The sequence below is a fragment of the Colletotrichum destructivum genome, chromosome 8 (genome assembly GCF_034447905.1).
Source record: "Colletotrichum destructivum chromosome 8, complete sequence".
Lineage (NCBI taxonomy): Eukaryota > Fungi > Ascomycota > Sordariomycetes > Glomerellales > Glomerellaceae > Colletotrichum > Colletotrichum destructivum.
Window position 1 is genome coordinate 3,557,396 of NC_085903.1, and position 23,697 is coordinate 3,581,092.

The 23,697-nt window shown below is 53.2% G+C and overlaps 9 protein-coding genes across 9 annotated transcripts; 5 read left to right on the plus strand and 4 right to left on the minus strand.

Annotated features, from left to right (window-relative positions):
- Nucleotides 1–519: 519 nt before the first annotated feature.
- Nucleotides 520–768, plus strand: CDEST_12928 (uncharacterized protein; the record flags this gene model as incomplete). The annotated part of the gene is made up of 1 exon (XM_062929084.1): nt 520–768. One exon carries the CDS (start codon nt 520–522, stop codon nt 766–768), a length of 249 nt encoding a protein of 82 aa, XP_062785135.1.
- Nucleotides 769–1,771: 1,003 nt separating this feature from the next.
- CDEST_12929 (Putative phosphoglycolate phosphatase-like, domain 2, HAD superfamily) lies at nt 1,772–3,561 on the plus strand. Its single transcript, XM_062929085.1, has one exon. The coding sequence runs from the start codon at nt 1,822–1,824 to the stop codon at nt 3,340–3,342; it is 1,521 nt and encodes a 506-aa protein (XP_062785136.1). The 5' UTR covers nt 1,772–1,821; the 3' UTR covers nt 3,343–3,561.
- A 733-nt stretch (nt 3,562–4,294) lies between these two features.
- On the minus strand, nt 4,295–5,459 carry CDEST_12930 (Putative nicotianamine synthase, S-adenosyl-L-methionine-dependent methyltransferase superfamily; the record flags this gene model as incomplete). Its single annotated transcript, XM_062929086.1, has 3 exons — nt 4,295–4,802; nt 4,915–5,096; nt 5,157–5,459. The coding sequence occupies 3 exons, from the start codon at nt 5,457–5,459 to the stop codon at nt 4,295–4,297; spliced, it is 993 nt and encodes a 330-aa protein (XP_062785137.1).
- Nucleotides 5,460–6,909: 1,450 nt separating this feature from the next.
- Nucleotides 6,910–7,824, plus strand: CDEST_12931 (Putative NAD-dependent epimerase/dehydratase, NAD(P)-binding domain superfamily; the record flags this gene model as incomplete). The annotated part of the gene is made up of 1 exon (XM_062929087.1): nt 6,910–7,824. One exon carries the CDS (start codon nt 6,910–6,912, stop codon nt 7,822–7,824), a length of 915 nt encoding a protein of 304 aa, XP_062785138.1.
- Nucleotides 7,825–8,533: 709 nt separating this feature from the next.
- Nucleotides 8,534–10,981, plus strand: CDEST_12932 (uncharacterized protein). The gene is made up of 5 exons (XM_062929088.1): nt 8,534–8,594; nt 8,655–8,991; nt 9,032–9,104; nt 9,191–10,355; nt 10,432–10,981. Exons 2-5 carry the CDS (start codon nt 8,752–8,754, stop codon nt 10,949–10,951), a joined length of 1,998 nt encoding a protein of 665 aa, XP_062785139.1. The 5' UTR covers nt 8,534–8,594; nt 8,655–8,751; the 3' UTR covers nt 10,952–10,981.
- Nucleotide 10,982: 1 nt separating this feature from the next.
- Nucleotides 10,983–12,670, minus strand: CDEST_12933 (Putative CoA-transferase family III; the record flags this gene model as incomplete). The annotated part of the gene is made up of 2 exons (XM_062929089.1): nt 10,983–11,411; nt 11,473–12,670. 2 exons carry the CDS (start codon nt 12,668–12,670, stop codon nt 10,984–10,986), a joined length of 1,626 nt encoding a protein of 541 aa, XP_062785140.1. The 3' UTR covers nt 10,983.
- Nucleotides 12,671–14,124: 1,454 nt separating this feature from the next.
- Nucleotides 14,125–16,000, minus strand: CDEST_12934 (Putative cytochrome P450; the record flags this gene model as incomplete). The annotated part of the gene is made up of 4 exons (XM_062929090.1): nt 14,125–14,160; nt 14,229–15,480; nt 15,570–15,720; nt 15,835–16,000. The coding sequence occupies 4 exons, from the start codon at nt 15,998–16,000 to the stop codon at nt 14,125–14,127; spliced, it is 1,605 nt and encodes a 534-aa protein (XP_062785141.1).
- Nucleotides 16,001–16,578: 578 nt separating this feature from the next.
- CDEST_12935 (Putative cytochrome P450) lies at nt 16,579–18,751 on the minus strand. Its single transcript, XM_062929091.1, has 3 exons — nt 18,534–18,751; nt 17,965–18,441; nt 16,579–17,882 (listed from the first exon to the last, which is right to left on the minus strand). The coding sequence occupies exons 1-3, from the start codon at nt 18,710–18,712 to the stop codon at nt 16,982–16,984; spliced, it is 1,557 nt and encodes a 518-aa protein (XP_062785142.1). The 5' UTR covers nt 18,713–18,751; the 3' UTR covers nt 16,579–16,981.
- A 1,606-nt stretch (nt 18,752–20,357) lies between these two features.
- CDEST_12936 (Putative cytochrome P450) lies at nt 20,358–22,685 on the plus strand. Its single transcript, XM_062929092.1, has 3 exons — nt 20,358–21,644; nt 21,751–21,939; nt 22,038–22,685. The coding sequence occupies exons 1-3, from the start codon at nt 20,489–20,491 to the stop codon at nt 22,283–22,285; spliced, it is 1,593 nt and encodes a 530-aa protein (XP_062785143.1). The 5' UTR covers nt 20,358–20,488; the 3' UTR covers nt 22,286–22,685.
- The last annotated feature ends 1,012 nt before the right edge of the window (nt 22,686–23,697 follow it).

Below are 23,697 nucleotides of genomic sequence, written 5' to 3' on the forward strand. Positions count from 1 at the left end.
TCCCGAGCAGTGGGCTTGGTGGTGGCCCTAGGGGGTTATGTACCTGCAGAAGGGGCGGTTGAAGCCCCAGTCAGGCGGAAGCCCGAGGCCAAGTCGCTGGTCAATAGTAAAGCACGCAACGCACTCAATATACGCACAATCGAATCATGATTTCTACCCTTGTCAATCTGAGACATCACTGGCGGTATTGCTGTCGTTCCGGACATTCGCAGGTGGGCCTGCTGGCTGTCCACGAAGACAAGCGCCTGCTTACCTACTTTGCCTGTTCTGCGGGTGGGACAGTTGCGCCTTGGCCTGCCTCCGAAGGTCGTAGGTTCAATTCCAACAACTGCCCATGATGTATTAACACTGGCATACATCTCCTATTGCTTCAAAGTACAAAACCATATGATTTCCCAGTAATGGGATTCTCTTTTACCACTATAGCCTTCAGCAGCCACTCTCGACTTATCCTCCACTCTTATTTCCACTCTCACTCGAGCCCTTTTCAAGTACTACTCCTATCTTGCCAATCTCAAGATGCATTCTCAATCCATCATTTCGGTCGCCATTGTTGCTCTTAGCTTCCTCGGTGAAGCTTCAGCTTATTGCAACTGGAACAAGAAGACCATCGAGGATTGCTGCTACCGAACCAACGACACCAGAGTCAAGCAAGGCGGTTTCCTCAGCTCCCCGGAAGGAACCATCTGCCCCGAATCATACTCGCAGACCTGTGGTGCCGATTGCTGTACCTGGGGTTCTGCTCTTGGTACTGCTTGCCCTAAGTAAGCGCTTGGGCTTATGTAATTCAACCTTAATGGTAAGCTTCCACTTGAGTTTTCTTTTCCTCAAGTCCAACTTATTCATCAGTTCTATCTCCTTACTTCTACTAGCATCAGACGTGGCGTCTATGGTTGCTAGATGAGTTGGTCTATCAAGCTCAAGTTTTGTCGTGGATTGGGAATTAGATCAATATCTCGATTTAATTATTGTCACATGCCCTGAGTGTGGGCGACAGAATTCAGCTGTCAGCAGTTGTAAGTCCATTTATTCATAGAGTATATCGTCCTTAGACACAGTGAACCTTCTAAGGGAGGTTCAATGTTGAAGATACATTTTTGATTGCACCTATCTTTTGCTTCACGTGCTTTTTGGGTCCCTATACGCACCAGACGTACGTACCAGACGTACGGGCCAGCTGTCTACGCCAGCACTTTAGCCTAGCGTCGCGTAAAGCCACTGCGCGCTGGCGTGGCCTTCAGTCCAGTAGCCGCGCAGCCCATTCGCTGCCAGTAGTGCTCTTTCACATATAGATATTTGAAATTTTGCTCTTGTGCCTTGGAATTCAGCCAGTGTTTGCCTTTACATCTCCTTGTTTGGTCTAGGTATGTGGATGGATGTCTGGCTTTATTAGTACAGGCTATGACAAAGACGGAAGGCTCTCGAGACTTGTATGTCTGCTCGCACATAGACAACTTCCACCAAGACGTAGAGCTAGCAGAGTTCAACCAGCGAAACTAGGTCCTGTAAGAAATGACATTGTCGAGACGCTTTGTCTTAAACCATAGCTATTTCCCTTTGGTGTGGTCTGTTTAAGTAATAGTGTTGAAAAAGCGCAGTTGGGTTACAGTAGGTGGGTCCAGCGACATCGGCCACATGCCATGAGGCCTACCCCACCCACCACCTTTGCGTCTTTTCCCTGCTAGTCATGGAGATCATTGAGGAGAAGCAGCAAGTTATAAATCAAGTCCCCTTCCCCGGCAGTAACAGATAAATCCTACCTTTGTTTTGCCAGGCTCAATCCTTACTTACCCCTGAAAAAGCATCCACTGAGCCAACCCAATGCCTTCAACCACCATCGAAAAGCCTCCAGACCTCATTATTCGGTTGTTTGTTGCCTGTCCACGCAGTGGGTCCACACTCCTTATGAGAACCTTTGCTGAATCTCCCGAGTGTGGTGTCACTAGTCGGTTGATGCTCGTGGACCTCGCAAGCCTAGGGGGTCAAGATACACCCAACCCCGCAATCTTCCAGACTCCTGCCCAGCATGATGTATATCAATTGGCGCTCGATGCTGGAAAGCGGTTTCTCATCTCCAGAGAAGAACTCGGCCACGATACAAGAAAGGGCGAGTGTTCCTACGACTTGCTCCCAAGTGCCTCTGCATTTGATCTTTTACGACCGGTCTTTCTTATACGCGATCCCATACGCGTGTTTGACAGCTGGAAGAGAATAGGATGGAAAGACGTCCAGAGCTTTATTGACTGCTATGTCAACGTTTTCGGCATGATGGATCGGTCGGCTTCGAGGAACATATCCTGTCTACTGTACGAGCAACTCGTCTACGACCCTCGGAAGGAACTTCAGCGAATCTGTGACCGATGGGGTATACCTTTCACAGATGCAATGCTTCAATTCACAAAGCCTTTTGGACCAGTCCACTTCAAGTCCGAAGAGAGGACGAAAGCCAATTGCGAAACAGAACCAGCCGGCATCCTCACGACAGTCGAAGCGACCTCGTCAATCATACAAGATGTGAAATACCATGATCTCCTGACACTGGAAGAGAAGGAAAAGATTGAACGCACCTTGTGCCGCTCATATCTTGGCTGTTGGCGGGACAAGGTAGACCAACTTCGGGCTATGTTATCTGAGAAAACATGGTTCGGCTTCGACCTTGACGACACTCTTCATGAGTTTCGCCTCGCATCTTCAACGGCAACGAACAAAGCACTAGAAGTACTATCGCAGAGCTATGGAACATCGTTGGAAGTTTTGAAGAAAGAGTACTCCTGTATCCTTCGAAGCAAGACGTCAAATGCATTTTCGGATGGGAAGACGTCATTTGAGTACAGAAGAGAGAGGTTTACTCTCTTGTTTGAACGAATCTCTCAGACACCTAGTCCGACATTTCTCACAAGCCTTCTGGAAATTTACGAAAAAATATTGATGGATTCTCTTCAACTCAAATGCGGGGCCATCAGTCTTTTGGCAACGCTGAAGAGACTGGGAAAGAAAATCGTCATAATTACAGAAGGTCCTCAGGATGCGCAGGAACGAACGATACGCCATCTGGGCATTACCGATCAAGTCGATGCTTTAGTAACGACGAATTCCTTTGGTTTATCAAAAGTTGACGGATTGTTTCCAAAGGTCCTACAACACCTCGGAATTTCGCCCGCCGAGATGGCTTACATTGGAGACAACAAACAGCGAGACATGGAGCCCGCATTAGCTGAAAGCATCTTCTGTATTCATTTCGCCGAGGCGGCAAACTTCTCTCTTGATGTTTACCCACCGCAAGTAAACACTTTGGCGAAGCTTGACTGTATCATCTCAAACTCGGAGGCGGTTTTACAGTAGATTCATATCTTTAAGTATGACAAATTGTTCTAGCACAGACATGAAGAGGTAGAGAATACTCCATACGGTTCACATTTGATTGAGTCAGACAAAACTATGCTGTTGTATCTTACTAAGAAGTAAACACAACGCTTCAAACCAGTCATCTTTATGAACAACTACCGGCTAACAGAAAGGAATGGATAGTCTGGGCATCAAGACAGCCAGATCCTCGTCAAGAGTGGATGGAATGGATCAAGATTCCGTTATCATCTCCTTCAACATCGTTAGCGTACACAAGCTATGTTATGAAGAAAGACTAGATAGAATTTACTCGTGTCCCTGTTTCACCAGAACATTTCTGTCGGGAGTTTGAAAATGAAAAGGACAAGCAGAAAAAGTTACAACTGAAGAACTGCCGAGTTTTGTGTAGCGCGCCCTCACAGCTGAAATTAATCTCGGTCGACCGGGAAACCGAGCTAACACTTTACTCGACTAGAGGCTGAGGTCGAATATGCATCCGCCTCTGGGCGGCCTTTGGGCGCTCTCCCCGCAGACGCTATGAAGCAGGCGGATAACGCGAACTGACATGGTCGCTTGAGCTAACCAGCTACTAGTTGGGAACTTTTATGGGCGCTTTGTGTCCCACCGCACCATTTCCCAGGTCTCGAAATGCTCTAGAAGACCCGGGATTTGGCCCAGACGTGTCTTTCGTGGGGAGTAAGGAAAGCACCCTTCGACAATGGGACGCCCGTTGAGATGCACCAGACTTGCCGGTTCCCGTCAGCACGTGCGAGTGCCATCATCCCGGAGCTCCGTCAAACTCGGGGCGACGAACACGACGGCCGCTATGGACATCAACACCAGCTAATCCGGGAGAAGCTAGAAACGGCATGGTAAAGCGCCGAGTGGGTCTTGAGAGCATCCTTTTATTATTTCCCATTTGCATCAGACAAGACAATACAAAGCTTCCTCAGTCGACACTCAGAACAATGCTAGTCAAGCTTGTCGACTTCCCAAAGTACCTCGTCGCAACAACAGGGGTCAAGACGCTTAGCACATCCCAGTTGTCCGTATCTATCTTGGGGTAAAGGCACTGCCTCAAGCTGTCGGTGCTCCGCAGCATGATGAGGGCGCCCTTTTTCATGGCCTTTGCGACGCTGATCAGCAGGTCAAGCTTCTGCTCCTCGTCGCCAACAAGGGCCGCAAAATGCACCACATCACAGTCCCGGAGGTCGTCAGGCACCGAGGCGACGTCGGCCTTGACGAAGCGCATGTTGTCGCCCAGGCGGCAGGCAACCATGGTCCCATGCCGGATAGCTTCTTCGCTGCGGTCAATATTGACGATCTCCACGTCGTCGCCCAGCTTCGACCGCATGCAGAGCGCTGTGAAGGGCATTGGGCCCGAGCCGAGGAAGGCGATCTTGCGAGGGCGTGAGAGCTGGGTCTCACCGACGGCTGTGTCGAGTGTGTTGGCTTCCCTGCGTGGTGGTTACAAATCAGCCCTCTAAGATTAATAGATAGGGAAAAAAGAGAGGGAAATGGAGAGAGGCAAAGAGATAAACAGCCAATGTATGTGTGTGTTTTACTCACATGCGCGTCAACTGATAGTATTGTTCCAAGTAGGGAAACGACTCGAACAGCTGCTGGGATTCTGCCCTTGAGTCTCCGCTGATGACTTTACGTGCGAACTCGAGCTCAAGGAGATACTCGCCATCGCCCCAAATTCGACGGAGCTCCGGGATGACGGCAGTCACACGTGCGTCAGTCATAACCTACGGGAACAACGATCAGCAGGGGAGGGGCCTCGGGGATGAATGAGGGGGGAGGCTCACCTTTTCATCTTGCGCCTTGGTGGTCTTGGATGTTGTAACCAGGTCGAAAAGCTGGTTAAAGATGGCCCCATTGACGGGATCGGGGTATAGGCTCTCGAGGCCCTTCATGCGTTTGAAGAGCTCGACAATGCCTAGGACGGTACGCTCGACTGGGTCCTCATGATGCGGCAGCTTGATTGAGAACCGTTGCACCCCGGCCCAGTCGCCTGTCAAGGGCTTCTCAATTGCGACAGCAGTAGTATGGTCTGCGTCGGGATTGGCGTGCTGCGCCCGGCAGATGGCCGGAGAAGTCTCAACGGCCATTTCCTTTTCTGCGTCGAGAGGGAGCGTGATGCAGCAGAAGGTTAAAGAGAAGGGAGCTGGATGGTGGAAGGAACACGTGAAAAGTATTTAAGGGACGCTAGGAGTGTAAGGTGTGACAAAAACAAGCGCTTGGGTACTCTTTTGCACGTTCGACAATAACATCGTGACGCCCGAGCTCATGGCCGGTAACACGGATGTGAATGATTGACTCCGTGTTCGTGTCCTTGGTAAAATGTTCTGTTGCTTACTTGCGTACCAAACTTTCAACATACCTACCAAAGACACCGACACGCCGACCAAAAGATGAGGAAGGGCCTCGTGATGATCAGGTTTATTGAATACACTCTTGATTTCCCATACTCCAGGTGCACCCGCTTGGGCAATGGCTTAAGTTTCGAGCCGTCGAGGTAGAGCTACAGTGGGCTGGACATTCTGGGAACGATCTAGGACATTTCGAAGACGCCCTACTTGTGGAATATACGACCTTTTGAATGGTGTACCCTGTTTGAACGAGCGTTATTCACTAAAACCAACGGCGGCTCGCGCGGCATCACCTTGGGAACGGACTCTGGGTGCGGCAGTGTCGGTGTCCGTCGAGGCCCCGGCGATCGTATTACAAGGGGTCCCATCGGATTTAGCAAAAGCTGGTCTTGCAGCTGCCAGTCTTGCAGGAGATTATCATTGTGCTTAGTTTCATCGAACCACCTGTTGCCATGAGAGTTGCGGGGTCAGAAACTGCGAGAACAGGGACGGACTCAAGGAGATCCAGTGGGTACCCCGCCCACACGGGGATCCAGGGCAACAAAAGACGCCGACACGGCTGCCAAATAAGTCACCGGGTGGGGCCACCACGAGGCCGAATGCCCGGGACGAAGCCCGCAACAGTCCCCTCCGCCGAGCGGCCGGCTGAGCTGGTCCTTCTGATAAATCCGTTCTCCAGGCACCACTGTAGCACCCTTCAACTCAACGCCTCTGGAGGGGGCCTCTTACCTACCTAGGATGAAGCCTGCAACAGTTCCAGAGGTCTCCGTAGCACCCTCCAATTCAATAACAACAACAACACAGACTGACACACAGACCGGCCGGAAACATAATTCCGAATGCTGCTCAGCACGTTCCACGCTGCTTTCCCCTGTACTCCACATATTCCGCGCAGCCCGCGCATTCCACGCGGTGTTCAAGAGACCTTCATCTCATCTATGCTAGGGACAAGCTCACAGCTTATTAATGTCCAGAACTTCACAGCTTACTAAAGTTTTCGTTCTTCGAAAGGAGTCAAAATGCACTTCAGTGAAGAATATAAAGAGTGAACAATTCGAGAAAGCAAAGGATCCGTAGACTCAGTCAACCCGCACGCAATCATTACGCATTTATACCATCCGTTTTCCTATCTCTTAGTTAGACCTTGGGGCTGCTCACGATACACTCTTTACAACATCTCTGCTTCACCATGTCATCGGCCAAAATGAACATACTCGTCATTGGCGGTACCGGCGCAATTGGCGGTCATGCGGCGGTGTACCTAAAGTCCAAAGGCCACAACGTAACGATCGCTGGGCGGCAACCACCCGCCGAGGTCCCCGTCTTGGCCGAACTCCCTTTTCTCCGCGGAAACTACTTGAATCAAGACGACTTCAGCCTGGACCAGCTGTCCTGTTTCGACGCAGTCGTTTTTGCGGCAGGCAGCGACGTTCGCCACGTGCCAGAGGGCAAAGGCGCAGATGATCACTACCTTTACGCCAACGGGGAGGCTATACCAGCCTTCGCCAAGCGCGCAAAACAAGCCGGCGTCAAGAAGTTTGTGCACGTCGGAAGCGCCTACTGGCATTTGCTCCCCGAATCAGTCGCCTCGAGTCCGTATGTCCGCTCACGGAAGTTGGCTGCGGACGGAGTCACGGGGCTAGCCGGCCCCGACTTCCACGCCTGCAGTCTCGACCCGCCCATCGTCGTCGGCACGGTTTCGGGCATGAACAGCCCATTGTTTCGCGCCTATATTGACTATGGAAAGGGCCTCTTACCCATCCCCGTGTTCGCTCCGCTGGGGGGTATGAACTTCATTTCCACCAAGTCGCTTTCGGAGGCCGTTGCCGGTGCCCTTGAAAACAGCCATGCTGTGTCGGGAAAGGCAATCCTGCTTGGCGACAAGACCATGACTTATGCGGAGTACTTTGAAATGTTCTTCAGAGCCGTTGGGAACCCCCAGAAGCTTCCGGTTTTGGACCAAGACCACCCACTCTTGCCTCGAGCGACGCTCTACGGAGGGAGCAAGGTGATCGATTACGAGCCTAAAGCTGAGGAACTAGCGGCATTGGGAGGCTATCGCCGCGACGACATTGAGAACGCTGTCGCCGAGCTAGTATTGTAAAGAACTCGTGCATCATAAGTAACTGCGTTTATCCAACCGCGTTTTCTCATCTGCTCATGAATATAACCAATGGTTTTAAAATCACAACGAGCTTGACCCTCTTGAGGCTCTGCTTCTGCTTCTGCGAGTCGTTCATTTTGACAAACTGGATGGCCCCTGTTATGTCTACTGAGGATTCCGACTTGAGCTTTCTCAAACGAAGACGGCGGCCCCTTCCGCCGCTTGAGCCCGGGGGGGGGGGCATGATGGCAAGGTGAATCACGGGATGAGGAGTGCTGTTGCGGGATCTGACGGAGCCAAGAGACAATATCATCATCCGACAGTCGGGCCATGACGATGAAGGTGGAGGCAGCTGGCGACAACGCTGTGCGGTGTTGAGGACGCGCGCGGACAAGGTGGGATGATCTCGTCAACTGGGTGCACATCGATTTGTTCATGTCGCGGCGACTAAAAGAAAGTGGTCGTTGTTGGGTGTTGTTCTTGTTCTTGATCTGTTGTTAGGCGGTAACTCCCATCCCCCACCCCTCACTATCTTATCGCCGCTTATCGCAAGTCGCGCGGGCATATGCTCAGTGGTAAAGTACCTAGAGGCTCTGTTCACACCCACTGAGACCGCCAACGCATTGGATGACTAAGGCTGCAGCAGGGCTCAATAGGGTGATCAAGTCGCCTCGATTCTGCATGCCAAAAAACCATTCCTTACACAACACACACACACACACATGTCGGACACGATTTCGTCGGGGGACAGGAGACGACGGTTTGCAAAGGCAAGTCCACACAACTTGCGGAAACGTTCCTGATGTACGGATACTAACGGGATCGAGCAGGCATGCGATCTATGTCGCGCCAAGAAAGTGAAATGTGACGGCACCAGACCTGTCTGCGGCAAGTGTCTCAACCTGCAGGCGGCTTGCAACTACGCCGATGTCAGCAAGCCAACGCAACGACGGCAACCCCGCCAACAGGCTTGCCAAATCGCTGCTTCGGGCTCATCTCCGAGAACACCGCATCATGGCGCCACTCCAGAAGGGCCTAAGCATCAAGGTCCTGTTCAGCGGCAGAGCCGCACTCCCTCAGCCGGCCAGAGTTCCAGTTCCCGGTCACAAGGCCTGGGCAGTGTTTCTCTGTCTGAAGCAATGCCTTCCCAAGACCCATCGAATTCGGGTATGTCTTGCACAGAGGCGTCCTGATTCATATTCGCTAGCTTATGCAACTCAACCAAGACCATACAGCCCGAGACTCATTGATGGGGGCTGGCCGAGATTTGCGGTATTTCGGTATGCGCCCTCTTTTGTTTGCTTGTTTGATCACGAAAGCAGCTCAGCCTCTCAGGCTTCCAACGTCCAATGCTGATACGACTCAGGCTCTTCTTCGGCAATTTCGTTGCTTCGAACCCGGCCCCTTTCAGCAGAACTTCCAGCCACCCGTGAAAGGACTGGAAGGCCAGACTCGGAGGCAGGGCCCTGGTCTCTTTGGACTCATCCCAGATTACAGGGCGTCTTCGAGAGGAGGTCACACTGTCCCCTCCCGCCTTGGACTGAAGCTTTGTCATTGGTAAATGCATTCTTTGAGCAGGAACACACGGCACTGCCTCTGTTCCACCCACCGGCCTTTATCGCTCTTCTCGGGCAACAGTACTCGGGAGAATCTGAACGAAGCCCCGCTTGGTGGACTGCATTTAACGCTGTCCTCGCAATCTCCCACCGACAACGCGTGGAAGAAGGCAAGTCGGCGGAGAGGGAGCGGATGTGGGGTTACGCTGCAAACGCCCTGGATACTGTCCTCGACATCCTCCTGAGAGTCACGCAACTCATGTCAGTCCAGGCCCTTCTGATCCTTGCCTGGTTCTTCCTGGGAACCCCTAATCCACAACCCAGCTTCATGCTGGTGGCAAACGCCATCCGTCTAGCCCACTCCATCGGACTCCACAGAAAGAACTGCGGCTCCTCCTTGAGTCCGATAGAACGGGCGACTCGAATGAATGTGTTCTGGCTGGCATTTTCCTTGGATAGGGAGCTGAGCCTTCGTACGGGCAGACCTCCCGCACAAGACTTTGGCGACTTTGATGTGGATCTGCCTGATCCGCAGATGCAGCCTGATTTCAGCAACGGTTGCCCCTCGACTCTATCTTTCAATGCATTTTTTGCTGGCACCCGACTTGCCGTCATTCAGGCCAAGCTATACTCTGAGATGTACTTGAGCGAATCGCTTCTACCCGAGGCTGTCAGGGAAGCGACCAGAAGTCTTGATCGAGACCTGCAGGACTGGCGGGAAACATTTTCGTTCGGCCTCGACCTCGAAGGCTGCCCGGGGCTATCGAGGCACGCTGCGATCCTGCGCCTTAATTACACATACTATCACACCGTCATTCTGGTTCACAGGGCCCAAAGCGACATAGACTGGAGGTCCAGCAACTTGGAAAACCCCCAGGCTTTCTCCTCTCAATCCATTGAGCACTCAGTACAAGCTGCAAGGTCCATATTGAAGATTGGGCCCCTCGTCCCGGACACCTGGCAAAGTGTTCTATGGTGGGTTGCACACGCTGACACATGCTCTCATTTTTGAACTCGGAAACAGGGCAGCGCTAACAACATTACATTGCAGGGATGTTATTCCCATCAACGTGACGGCCATCATCGTTCTGTCCCTGCACATTCTGCGTCGACCGGACTCCCACAGCGCAGCTGATGATCTGAGCCTCATCTCCAACGGTGTTCGACGTCTCATCTCGCTTGGCCATGAGGAAACTGATTCATATCTGAGACCTGTCACCGCAGCGTGCCAGGGCGTCTACAATGCTGCTGTGAAGGCTGCGAGAGCACATAGCATTATGTCACTGGAGAGCCTTGATCGTGACCTCGGACGCTCCGTCACGGTCTCGAGTGGAACTGAAGCCGGCCCGGGAAGCCGAACGTATGGCCTGAGAATCTCTCTGCAGACGACGCCGAGGGCGGCCTCCCCCTTCAGGTTTGAGTCGGAACCCGGGTTGCTCACAAACCCACGGAGTCCACTCGTCGACACCACCAACAACATTCCATGGGATCAAACAATGACGGACAGAGAAATAGTTCCTTGGGAGTTTGAATATCTTCTAGGCGACAACTGCTTCGATCTTTTTGGATGAATCTGTACCAAAGCGTTACCGCAATCAGAGTACTAAGACACCCATTCAGGCTTTGATCGTCCTCTCCTTCCAGTCGGCACCTCCCATGCGAGGGTGGTTGATGAGAATTTGAATGCAGGTGCCAGAACTTTGATGTTGTGTTCAAGCCCGTACTCTTTCCCGGACATGTCCCAGAAGTACTCCGGATGGGTGAAGAGATCCGGACGAACCTTTTGCCAAGACGCGTGCGTTTTCCCAACAAGAACGTTCATGTCATCGCAATGACGCGGGAGGAACTGAGGGTCCCTCGCTCGTAGCTCCCGCTGTTGGTCTTCGGAATATAGTCCGAGCTGATAATACCAGATGTTGTACTGAGTCAGGCTGATGTCGATATCAAAAGTGACATCCTCCTTCGTGCGCGCCAGCAAGGCTTGGACGGCAGCCGTAGCGCCCACTAGTCCAGTTTGGTAGTCCGAGTTGGCTGGGAAGGTTGGTCAGAACCTTTCAAAGCAGTCTCTGGCTCAAGGAGATATAATACTTACGAAGCAGTGGCACTACAGCCTCGTCGAGCCCGAGGAACTTGCCCTGCAGGTAGGACAAGCCTACCAAGCAATCGCTGATCTGTTGCCACCCAGATCGATGGGCGAGCGGGCCCTTGAAGCCGTAGCAGTTCTCCCGTATGTAGATGAGACTGGGGCTGAGCTTGCGCAGCGTGGCACTGTCGAATCCGAGTCTCTCCAAGACACTAGGGCGGTACCCGTCTACAAGAATGTCGGCGCCCTTCACCAGCTCTGCAAACGCGCTTATTCCCTCGTCGGTTTTCAGGTCAAGGTTGGTGTCCCTCTTTCCGGTCTGGAGGTCCACCATTGTTGGGGCGTACTCGGGCAGCTTGTCGCAGGAAACCCGAAGGACATCAGCCCCGAGGAGGCTTAGGAGCTTGGAGACCGCCGGAGCCGCGATAACGCGAGAGAAGTCGATGATTTTGATGCCGGCGAGAGGCTTGAAGTCAGCATTGTCCTTTGTCCGTGGCCACTCTTTTCGCGGTGCCGGGACTCTGGTCGCACTCCACAAAGGCTCCTTTGACATGATGTTGCCATGCTCGCTGCTGAAGAACTCGTCTGGCGTGTAGCAGATCACACCGGCTTGCTTGTGCTGCTCGTTGGCGGTCCGTTCGATTTCCTCGGAATCCCACTGAGCGACCTTGTCGGCGTAGATTTTGATGGCCTCTTCGGGGCTCACGTCGACATCGCTGACACCCATCATCCTCATCGTGGGCTCGGCGTTCATGGATCCGTGCAGTTGATACCAGCGGCCGTCTTTTGTCTTGTACACGTTGGTGGCGAACCGTCTGATGGGATCGGACATCCGATGAAGATCCATCTTGGAAAGCTCCTCCGCCATCTTGGGGTGCTGCACGAACGACTTGCCGCCGATGGTGGGGAGCAAGACGGATGCCAAGAACAGGGTCGCGACGTCGGTGTTCACCTGGACATCCTGGAGCTCAATGCCATACCGCTCTGCAGCGGCGACGTTGGCCGCGGTGGCGAGGAGGGCTGTGAGGGAGGCGCATGACTCTGTAATCTTCAACGGGGTGAGCACGAACGGCTTGTCGTCGTCTGCGACGAACTCGACTTTCTTGGCCGCGTCTTTGAAAGAAGGTGGGAGGTTGAGTCCAGGGTCGTTGAGTAAGACGTCGTTTAGGATACGAGTTGCCTCGCCGGAGATGGTGTACTTTGTCATGATAGTAGTGTTCCGATCCAATCCTTGAGTTTGACGAGTCCAGTTGTCCGCAAACCTTTTCCCCCTCTCCGGATGCGCGCCGTTTTAAAAGAAGACGATCACTCCTACTTGTCCGTCCATGATGCGTGAATACTTGAGTGGTTCGAGTCAGAAGACCCGTACGCTCCACACAGTTCATGCCAAAACCCCGGTGGTGGTGGGCAACGTTAACTTGATTTCCTCCTACTATAACTGTGTTCCTCATGTCACTTTGCTGTCAAACTTATTTGTTGCATTCTCGAGCAGATGTGGACGTGCTTTTGTTAGTTTGCAATTCTTTCCAACCTTTACTTTTTTCTAAATGTCTAAAGAACAATCTACACTCATCTTCGAGCTGCAGCCAACGGACGGTGTGAATGAGGGGAGGCAAATATGGAGACCCTGAACCACTTAGAAACAACGAATCGGAGTTCTGATGCCGGAGTTCTGGCTCGGAGTTGTGACATGAAAAGCTTCGACGCCGGAGTTTCGGCACTAGGTTGATTCAATCCAGCTCGATGACGTGCCGAACATGACGACCATCACTTAGTGCAATCACACATAGTTCGGAACTAGTTGAACCGGCAATGTTGATTCCTCTAAACTTACGACCGGTCTAGACTATCATTGGCTTGATAAATGCGAGGGAAAACAGTGCAACAAGTGCTTCAATTATTCACCCCAACTTTACGAAGGCTTTCCTCAGCCCGTTGCAGTTAAAATCATACTTGGAGATCTGGATCAAGAGCTGGTACACCCGGATCCCAATGCCAAGTCGCAGACTAAGGGGCTACAACGAGGGTCGAATTCGAGGCCATCCACGACACATTGCAGGAAAAGCTTTGGTGCTTAGTGTCGGGTCCGCCAATGTCTGGTTGTACTTGGGTAAGGATCTATATCAGGGGCTCCAACACAGACTTCTTGCCTCTCTTGGCCATTACGCTAGGCGTACTCACCAACCGAAGACGCAGCGATCAACGGCTTCAAGAGTTCAAGATGCTTCAGGTGACTATCGCATGTGCTAGCAGTAAAACCATTCCCGCTTTTCTAGTCCCAAGGACTTGATCTCAGGAAAACACCATCCAGCCCTTCCGCTCTGACTGGCAAAGTACCACTATCACCACCAGCAGCGTCTTGACCTTGAATTCAATCGTTGTCGCACCTATCTCAGGTCCCGTCGGAGACCTCCCCCGCCCGTTCTTGAAATTTCCCTGTTCTCCGGCATGGAAAGTAGCTGTGTAGAAATCACCCAGATCACGGCAGTGGTCATATAAAAGTAAGGTGGACTGGATCGAGCTGTTGAGATGGAAAAATCAGACAGCTGGGTCTTTAAATGTCGCATCTAGATACTCTATCTAGGCAATAGTATTAAAGGGTGTAATGTATTCTAAAAGTTTGACGAGGGGGCTTCTTCCATGTCACGTGTCAGAATGCCCTCAAGGGCGCTTGGTAAAAACCAAGGGACATTCGTCCTAAAGCATTTTGTTAGTACAATGCTTTTCAAATCGAACCGGAATGACCAAAAGTTGGAGCAACTTACCTCTGGGAACAACGTGGCAAACACCCGAATCTCCTCCGACTTGGGCGTAGCATGGTGCTTCCAATCGAGCTCCAAGGCCGCTTTGCCGATCATGGAAGCCATCTGAAGCGGAACGTATTTCCGGGCCAGGCAATCGTGCGGACCGGCGCCAAAAACCAACCAGTTCTTGGTCTTGGACTCGGCGTCGCCCGTGATCCAGCGCTCAGGGTCATAGGTCTCGGGCTCACGGTAAACCTCAGGGTCATGTAGTGCTGGGTAGCAGGATGGAATGATCATGGAGCCCTTAGGGACGGTGTAATCGGGGGTAACAGGGAACTTCTTCGTGGCCAGGTAGGGAACGAAGATGACGGGCGGGCGGTAACGGAGAAGCTCCTTGACAACGGCATGCGTATATGTCAGAGATTCAAGCATGGGCAAGTCGAAAGGCTTGTTGCGGTCGCCACCGCGCGCAGCCAGGTTCTCTTCGCGGACGCGGTCTAGCACGTCAGGTCGTTGAGCGAGGATTTGGAAAATCCAGGTTGTGGCACTGCTCGATGCGTCTTGTGATGCGAAGAGAAAGGTGAATAGGGTGTCGGCAATCTCCTCGTTGGTGAATTCGCGAATCATGTTTGTCGGCTTCTCCAGGCCCGTCTCCCCTGCAGCTATGCGCGCCTTGTAGCGCTCCGACTCCATCATGTGCAAGACCCAGTGGTCGACAACACAGGTCGGGGTCGCACCAGGCTTCGACATGTTGGCCTTGCAGGCAGCGGCGCACTTTGCAAATTCGACATGGACGGCGTCAGCGGTACGCTTGCCGTACCACGGCTTGGTACCCGGGATGTAAATAGAGAAGGGGACGTTGACCAGCTCAAGGGCAGCGGTAGCCAGGTAGAAGTCATCGGCAATCCTCTTGACGGCATCCTGTGAGATGTAGTCACCAAAGAAGGTGCGGCAGGACAGGGCGCAGTTGATCTCGCGGAAGCGGGTCATGAACGGGAGGGGTTTTCCGTTGGCAGCAGCACTGTCGGCGACGAACTTGTCGTAGTAGTGGTCGAGGACCTTTTCCTGCACGGGGAGGTAGGTTGAGATGGCCTTGTTGGTAAACAGAGGGGTCAGGCCCCTTCGATATTCGGCGTGGGCTTTGCCCTGCAGGAAAACCCAGGCTTTGTGGCCGATGATATCCTTGGCGAGTGGTACGATACAGGGCTCAGCATAGGCAGGGGACTTGAAGACCTTGTGTGCCAGGTCGCGATCGGAGGTGAGGACGACGAATCTGTGATGGTATCAAGATGTTAGCGGGAGAGCTTTGGGCGTAAAGGGGATCTGTCTGGCTTGGTGGGTGTGTTTGGACATTCGACATACTTGTGGAAAACGGATACGCAGCTGAGAGGGCCGCTAGCCCACTGGGCGAGATATGAGTCGAACTTGGGATGAAGTGCTTGGATGAAGGGACCCATCAAGGGGATCTTGAAGGTCGGTCCAGCGATAGAGCCCTTCCGCCAGAGGTACATGACTGCGGTTGGCGATTGTCAGCAAATAACCCAACGCTGGGACAACGTCGACCGAATAAGGCCAACGATAGACAGAGAGAGACTGGATGGAACGTGGGCAATCAATGTCTCCTTACCTTGATCATAGACAACGACTCCGATCAGAAAGGTGACGACGTATTGCCAGGTAGACCAGCCGGAGAGCAAGTTGGACACCTGGTTGAGGCTCAACGACGCCGCCGCCGCCGACCCTGGCTGGAGTAGCTCAGGGTGAGCGCTGGCGTTGACTGCATCGGCGTTCATGTCGACTCTCGATATCGTTGCCGCTGTGTCGGTGTCAGTGAGTGTCGTCGGTGTGAGAGTGCCGCAATGCCGGAGCGTGTGGTGTTTCCTGCTGGCGGCGCTTGTTTGCAGAAGAACGCGGGTGGGCGGAGGGAAAAGAGAAGGAAGATGGAAAAGAGGGAAGAAAAAAAGAGAGGGAAAAAGGGAAGGATGCAAAAGAGGACTGTCCGACTGCGTGAATCCGTACATCGAATGGCAAATTGCAAGATCTTCTTTCCCGTACCTACCTTACCTGTTGGCTTCAGAGAGAACCAGCATCTGACCAATCATAGGCAGGCATGGGTAGACCTTGCTTGTTACGTTAGATAGGTGGGCACTATCTTGACGTGCTTGCCTGCTACAGCGGGCACGGACGGGTTGAGCGGCTCGTCATCCCCGGCGGTTACGATTCCAACGCTAAGGCTGCTTTAGTACTAGTCTCCGATCACAGAGTCCAGGGTCCAGGCACCTCAACGCTATGACATGTGCCCTCATTGCGGAGACTAATCCTATTCGGGCATGTCTATCAGCAGTACGTACCCGCTTCGATTCGTACTTCTTCACATTGGACGAAGCTCTCGTCTTTGTCTCCACACGGAACACACGATGCCGCCTTATTCAATTTCCTCCTGAGTCTGCTCCCCTCCTCTCTTTTTCCTATCTCCCTCGTATCCGTACGTACCAACCAGCCCAGCCCAGCGACCCAGCTTTCTTCTGCATATCTCTGCGAATCTCCGATTTCCAGTCAGCATAATGAGTCTGGCTGCCTCGGATGCTTTAGGTAGGTATATGGACACCCCGGGCACAACCAACTAGAGGTTCCGGCGAGCTCCATTCCGCCAACTGTCTTGCTTTGGTACTTGTGATAATTGCATTGCCCGTTGCAGCTCGTTAGTCAGCTGTCATCCCACCCCTCCGCTGCTTGAGACTATCATGAGCCAAAGTGACTACTACGAAAAGTTCTCATCCCGAGGCCAGAGGGACCCGGACCGTACTCTGTGACATGCGGAGCGTCCATTTACCGGCCCATTGCGGCCTAGGAACGACGATAAGTTCAGCATCCTTCCTAGGATTCAGCACTGTAATGGGATCGTTGAAGTCCAAGGCTGGATCTCGTTCCCACGTGCCACCACTGGCAGGCCGTAGATCGACTCGCATCGCTAGAAGCGCGACCAAAATGACAATCTCGGTAGCCGCAAACTGCCGCGCGGGACACAAGTGCGGCGGTGCACCCCACGCCAAGAAGTCGCTGCCGCCGCGCCTCTTGTCTACGTCGACGAACCGCCTGGGATCGAACTGGGATGCAGTCGGACCCCATATCTTCTCATGCGAATGGATCGCGTTGCCTGGCATCTGGAGATAGTTCCCCGCCTTGAGGAGATACTTGCCATCCAACAGCGTGTCCTGCATCACCTTGCGGATAGCAGCGTGGATGTGTCGCACACGTTGCGTTTCCTGGAACACCGAGAGCAGCAACGGACACTGTGCCTTGAGAGCCGCCACGTCGAGCGCGAAGCAACCGTTTTCCAACTTGACGACGGCCTGCTGCTCGAGTTCGTCTCGGACCTGCGAAAGAGTCTCCTCCCGCGAAAACAGTTCCCAGACGGTCCAGTAAAAGGTCGGCACCGTATTGCTCAGCATACCAATCGGCAGTGTCGCCTGTTGCTTGATGCAGTCTGTTTCGGATATCCCAGCTTCACGGAGAACCCGCCAGCGCTCCCGGAAGAGCATCGATGCGTCTGGAGGCATGTCATGACAGTACTTGATGTGGGCGTCGAATACTTTGTGTCGGGCGGCGTAGCCCTTGCCTAGCACGTCAAAGTTCAGTCCAGAAATATGCGCCGACAGATGGGCATGCCACTGCCTGCAAGTCCGCGTATATACATCAGCATGGAACAGAATACGCCCAGACACTGGTTCCTTGAATGATTCTCATTCACACGTACCAGAATGCTTTTTCGACCTCGGCGTCGAGAAAAGGGTGCCGTGTGCCGTATACACCGCAGCTGGAAGCTTGAGTCACGACATGTCGAGCCCATTGCAGAAATCGAATTCGAAACCCTCCTGGCTGCTGCTGCTGCTTCTGCTGGTTCTGCTGCTGTTGAACAGCTTGGTCCACGAGAGTATCGACGTCGAACAAGGCCCGGTTCCCCATGCGCTCATTCTGCTCGTCAAGATGCGGCCCCGGCGCCAGGCTAAGTCGCATGGCTCGGCTAAAGTCGGCTGCGCAGTGCGGACCGCCGAAGATGTCGTTTGTCTCGTCACTTGCGTCGCCCCATCGTCGTGCAACATGCTGGAGCATGGGCAGGAACGACAACGTCCTCGACTGTCTTTGGATGGCAGGGAGAAGCCGGACCGACACACTGGTGTAGAGCTTGAAGTGGAAGATACCTAGGGTATAAATCTCGCCTTCGGTGGCATCTCTGCTCGCGTTTAGCATCGATTGTTAGCGCATGGTTTGTTTTGCCAGATGTGTACGCAGCTAGCTAAACATGATACATGTTTCTGCACTCACCGTAACTTGCTGTGATACGAAGGGCCGCTCCGAATGAGACCAAGGATGTGGCCAATGAGCGGCACCTTGGACCGGAGACGCAACGGCTCGTCCCGGTGGTCCCTCAGCGTCAACACATATTCGGCAGCATACGCGAGGAAGACTAGGCCCGCCGCAGCGTAAACGACTGAATGAAACATCGGGGCCACGAGAAAGAATGGAAGTGCCGACTCCCCATTGATTGACTAATGTTATACAACGCGTAATAGGTTTATGGTGATTTACATATACCCCTCGGTGGCGAGTGCCATAGGTCCTCCTTAATTGTCAGCCGAGTACGATGCCGAGATTCCGGCACGCGTAAGCGGCTATGGCTGACGACCCGTCCCGACCACCCCCTGTTACACAGATGCCACAAAGCAATCCATTCGACCGGCTTCTGAGAACAAGACGATGCTAGGGTACTGAAGTGGATACAAGCTTTTTAGTCGCTGACGTGGGCTGACCATGGTCGAAAATCAAGGACCGGAACATGCCTCAATAGGAAAGCGGAGCCACTGGCACTAAAGGAGGAGGGGGGGGGGGGGGGGGGGGGGGGGGGGTCCTACATGCATTTGTATTGGTTGGCATACTTTGTACGAAGGAGCTGGTCAATAAGTTGTGGCCCAGACAGTCCCGGACTCACTCGAAACTCCATCTTGTTGGAACACTCCATCCGGACATATCCAGGCTTCCTCCAACTCCACCTGTGTGTGCCCCCCCCCCCTAGAGCTCCAGTAAAGGATCCGATCCCATGGAGCCCACGCTCGAACGAAGGATTCGAGATAAGTAGGAGGTAGATGTCTGCAGTTTTCAGCGCCAGCTGTCTCGGACACGCAGTGACAAGGTCACAGTACGCTGTCCTGATTGGTAAATTATCAAGGCAACAGGTCCTCAGTCGCCCGCAGCATGCCTGTTGCAGATACTTATCGAGGCCAGATATCCACTTTCGAGACGACGACGACGACGACGATGATGGTGCTGTCTGACCATCGTCTACTGATACAGGTACCCTCCTGAGGTGGGGGCTCGGGTACTTCGCACAGCAACATCTTACGGAAGTAGTACACAGAACGGGGTTTGTTCAGTCCGGTAGTGGCCAGAAACAGAAGGCGAGTAGTCGAGTCACAGTAGCCTGCCGGCATACATGTTACTAGACAATAAGCTGAGTAGAGCAACCTTTGGAGAAATCTTTCCGTCCAGGACATTCTTCTACACTAACACACCAGCTTTTGATGGTTCAACATACTGATAGAATAGCACTTAGGCAACGGTGGGCATAAAAAGGAGGTAAGATTTTATACAAGAGTAAAGCACATTCACCTGATACTCTGTGCTCTATATGGCTTTCTTCCTACACAAATTACAGCCGAACATGGCCGAAGTTGCTTGCACATCAGCCAAGTGCGCCGGACCGATCGGCATTTGCCCCTCGAGGTAAACTCGCATCCAATAAGAGGTAAATAGTAGTCAGCTTACCAGGCAGCGACGAGAATCGCTTGTGAGAAATGACACCGCGTGATGCAAGCTGCATGATGTCAAGACTCCGGGCTGGCATCCCCGCTCACCCGGATGCTAATGATGGCATTGCATGTGCATATGAGCAAGCAGCGGCGTGTCCCAGGCTGCTGATTAGAGTGCATATGCCGTGGTATGTGGCTCTAGTGGTAGGAGGAATGCGCGTCCTGCAGGATCGGGACTTCAGTGGTTGGAGTTACGAGAAAAGTCTGAGCCATACAACATGGTAGAGCCCGCGTAAGGCGGCACCGAAATGGAGGTTGGCTAAGACGGCGACTCTTACGTGAGGTGCTGACTGCCTTGCTTTAATAGCGTCTATATATTGTAAAGCCCCTTACCGCCCAAGTGTGAAGGAGAGACTCTCGTCAAGCTCGTGTCTCCGATTGTTCCCTTACAGAGTAGATCGGTAACTTACCATCATGGAGTCTTCCAAACTTAACACGACGGAGATGCTCGAGGGCATGCCCGTTACCTTCCAGACGCTCTTCTCCTGGGCTTCCCCAACCATCACGGCCCTCATTGGGGCCCTCGCAATGTGGTGGTGGCTCGCAACAGCCCGCAGCAAGAACCAGCCCAACATCTACGGCAACTATGACTTTGACGCGCCCATCATCGGGTACCAGAGCCCCATCCTGGGACGGTGGCAGTTCTTCCGCAACGGGCCGGCCATGATCCGCGAGGGCTACGCAAAGTACAAGGACAGCTTCTTCAAGGTCTCGGGCAACGACCTCCTCATCGTGCCCAACAAGTACCTGGCCGAGCTGGCGAGCATGCCGCCCGAAAAGCTGAGCCTCAACACGGCCATCGTCGACGCCTTTCAGAACCTGCGGTCCATCACGGCAGTCATCACCGACCACAGCCTGCAGTCGCGCATGCTCATGACGCGGCTGACGCCCAAGCTGGGCCTCCACGTGCCCCTCGTGCAGGAACAGCTGCGAAAGCACCTCCCGCAGGAGCTGAAGGCGACCGAGGATGCCTGGACACCCATGAATGCGCTGGCGCTGGCTCGCCGGCTGGTCCACCGCGGCGTGGCGACGCAGTTCGTCTTTGAGCTGCGCGAGGACGAGGACTACCTTTCGACGGCCACCAACTACTCGGAGCACGGGTTCAAGCACAACTTCCTCCTGCGCGTGGTCCCCGACCGCCTGAAGCCTGTCGTTGCGTGGTTCCTCCCGACAAGCTGGGGCGTCGACCGGGCCCTGCGCAAGGCCGAGAAGCTGGTCATCCCCGTCATGCGCGAGCGCCAGCGCCGCGAGCAGGAGGACCCGGCCTACGAGCGACCCGACGACTTTCTGCAGCACCTCATCGACGGCGGCCGCGAGCTCGAAGACGACGAGGCCACCACCGTCCAGCGCCTCATGGTCACGTACCTCGGCTCCGGACCCTCGACCATCATCGCCGTCGCCCAGGTGCTATTCGACCTCTGCGCCCATCCCGAGTACGTCGAGGTCCTGCGCGAAGAGGCCTTGCAGGTCCTTCGAACCCACGGCGGCTTTACCAAGCAGGCCTTGGCCGACATGAAGAAGATGGACAGCTTCATGCGGGAGTCGCAGCGGCTGAGTCCGCCCACTTTACGTATGTTTTTCGTGTCCCCTCCGTATCTTGCCGACCCCCCAGTCTTCAACCACCATTATCCCATCTCTCCGTCTCTTGTTCGTACGTCCTAACATGAATGAACAAGTCGGTTTCAATGCTATCGTGCGTCAGAATTTGAGCTTGCACGACGGCACCATCCTGCCCGAGGGTGCCCACATTCAGATGGCTACCTACGCCATCGGCACCGACCCGGATCGTGTTCCCGAAGCCGACAAGTTTGACGGTATGCGTCAATACAACAACCGCAAGAGGCCGGGCGAAAGTAATTGGCACCGTAAGTGCAGACTCCTTTCTTTGGGCCCCCCCCTTCCTACCCTCGTCTTTGCGTATAAGATAGAATCAGGAAGCGCTAACGACCCTACGCGAATCCAGAGTTTACCACCACCAGCGAGAACAACCTCCACTTCGGGCACGGCAAGATTGTGTGCCCGGGCCGCTTCTTCGCCGACCACTCGATGAAGATGATTGTGTCCAACATCCTGCTGCGATACCACCTGCGCTTTCCCGGCGGCGCGACAGAGCGTCCCGCCAACTCGAGCCTGTATGATGTTGTCATCCCTGACCTCAGCACCTGCGTGGAGTTCAAGCTGCGCACAGATGCCAAGGAGACCGTCTTTTAGGCAGGGTTTAGGGGTTCAAAACATGGATCCTCGTCCGACGGCGGTTGAATAGGGGAGTTTCTAGACTCAGCTTGTGTCTGCGTTCTCAGACTTAAGATAGGCAACCGTAAAGCAACGCAGAGCCTAAGAATCTCCTGAAGCATGCTGTTCAAAGTGATCGTACTCTGGATGAAGTTACGTCGCACTGTCAAGATAATTTGTTATCAGAAGCAGATTCGAGCAGAATGAAGCGTTGTTGACAAATTAGGCGTACGAACGATACGAACCGTAAGATAACAACTTCACGCCTTGAAGAGCGGAAAAATGCGCCTCCGTATGTAGCGCTACTTGAATTCGCGAGAACATCAAGAAAGTGTCCTAGTTAGACGATTTGTTCTAAATTAAACAGGTCTCAGCTCCTGGATTAAACAATGTGGCTTCTTTAGGCATAGGGCATGCGAGGGCGGCGTCTTTAGCATCCTCAAACTATGCAACAACCAAACAGAACGTAGCGCGGCGCGTGACCCGAAGAACCTTGAATATGTGGCTGCACTAGACGATGGATCTTCCAACGCAATGTTTGCCTCGGATAAATGCTTTCCACCAGGATTTGAGAAAACATTACATTGTATGGTACCTCCGCACTCTATCCAAACTATTGTACGACAATCGTAGACAATTTTCGGGAAAACATACGGGACACCCAGTTTGATGCTGGACTCCAACTTAAGGGAAGAAAACACGAACCAGGTATCTCTCCAGGCCGCCCAAGGAGTGCCCTTGGTTCTTCCATGCGACACACAAGGGGGGTTCGCCTCGAAACCTGTTTTCCATCGCAGCGTCTTGACGATACCTGTCTTAAGAACAACTCATTCATTCTCTGTCGCAAAGGGCTAAGAATCGGTATTAAGATCATGAGTTTAAATCGGCTTGAAATAGATGAAGTAGGTAGGCCTTACTGCCTCTATTCATACGGTGCGCCCTTCTGACGCTGGATGCGGATTATCTATTGTTCCGTCTCCGACCTCCAGATCACCTGCAGTGATTGGCCCCACTTGCGTGAGGCCATCACGACATTCTCTCAAGACTTTCATTCCATCCGAAAGATCCTTCCTAGCAATCACGGGATCACTTCTTTCTTGAAACTTGTCAGTACATCGAGGAATATTGAGACAGACTAGCATCTTGTTCTTGGCTTCAGTGTAGGTGTAAGTCTCTCGTTGCCATGTTCAACTTGTGTCGAAAAAACATCCGATTACGGTGTCGAGGGGAACAACGATGTGCTAGATACTCCCCGTATACATGCTCCCCTCGAATTGAAAAGACTTGTGCAGAAAGAAGAAAGCTCTATTCGGGCCAACCTACGATGCAGCGTGAGCTTCATTCTACCATCGCAGAACTTGCTCGAAGGGAGCATGAAGTTCTTGAAGAAC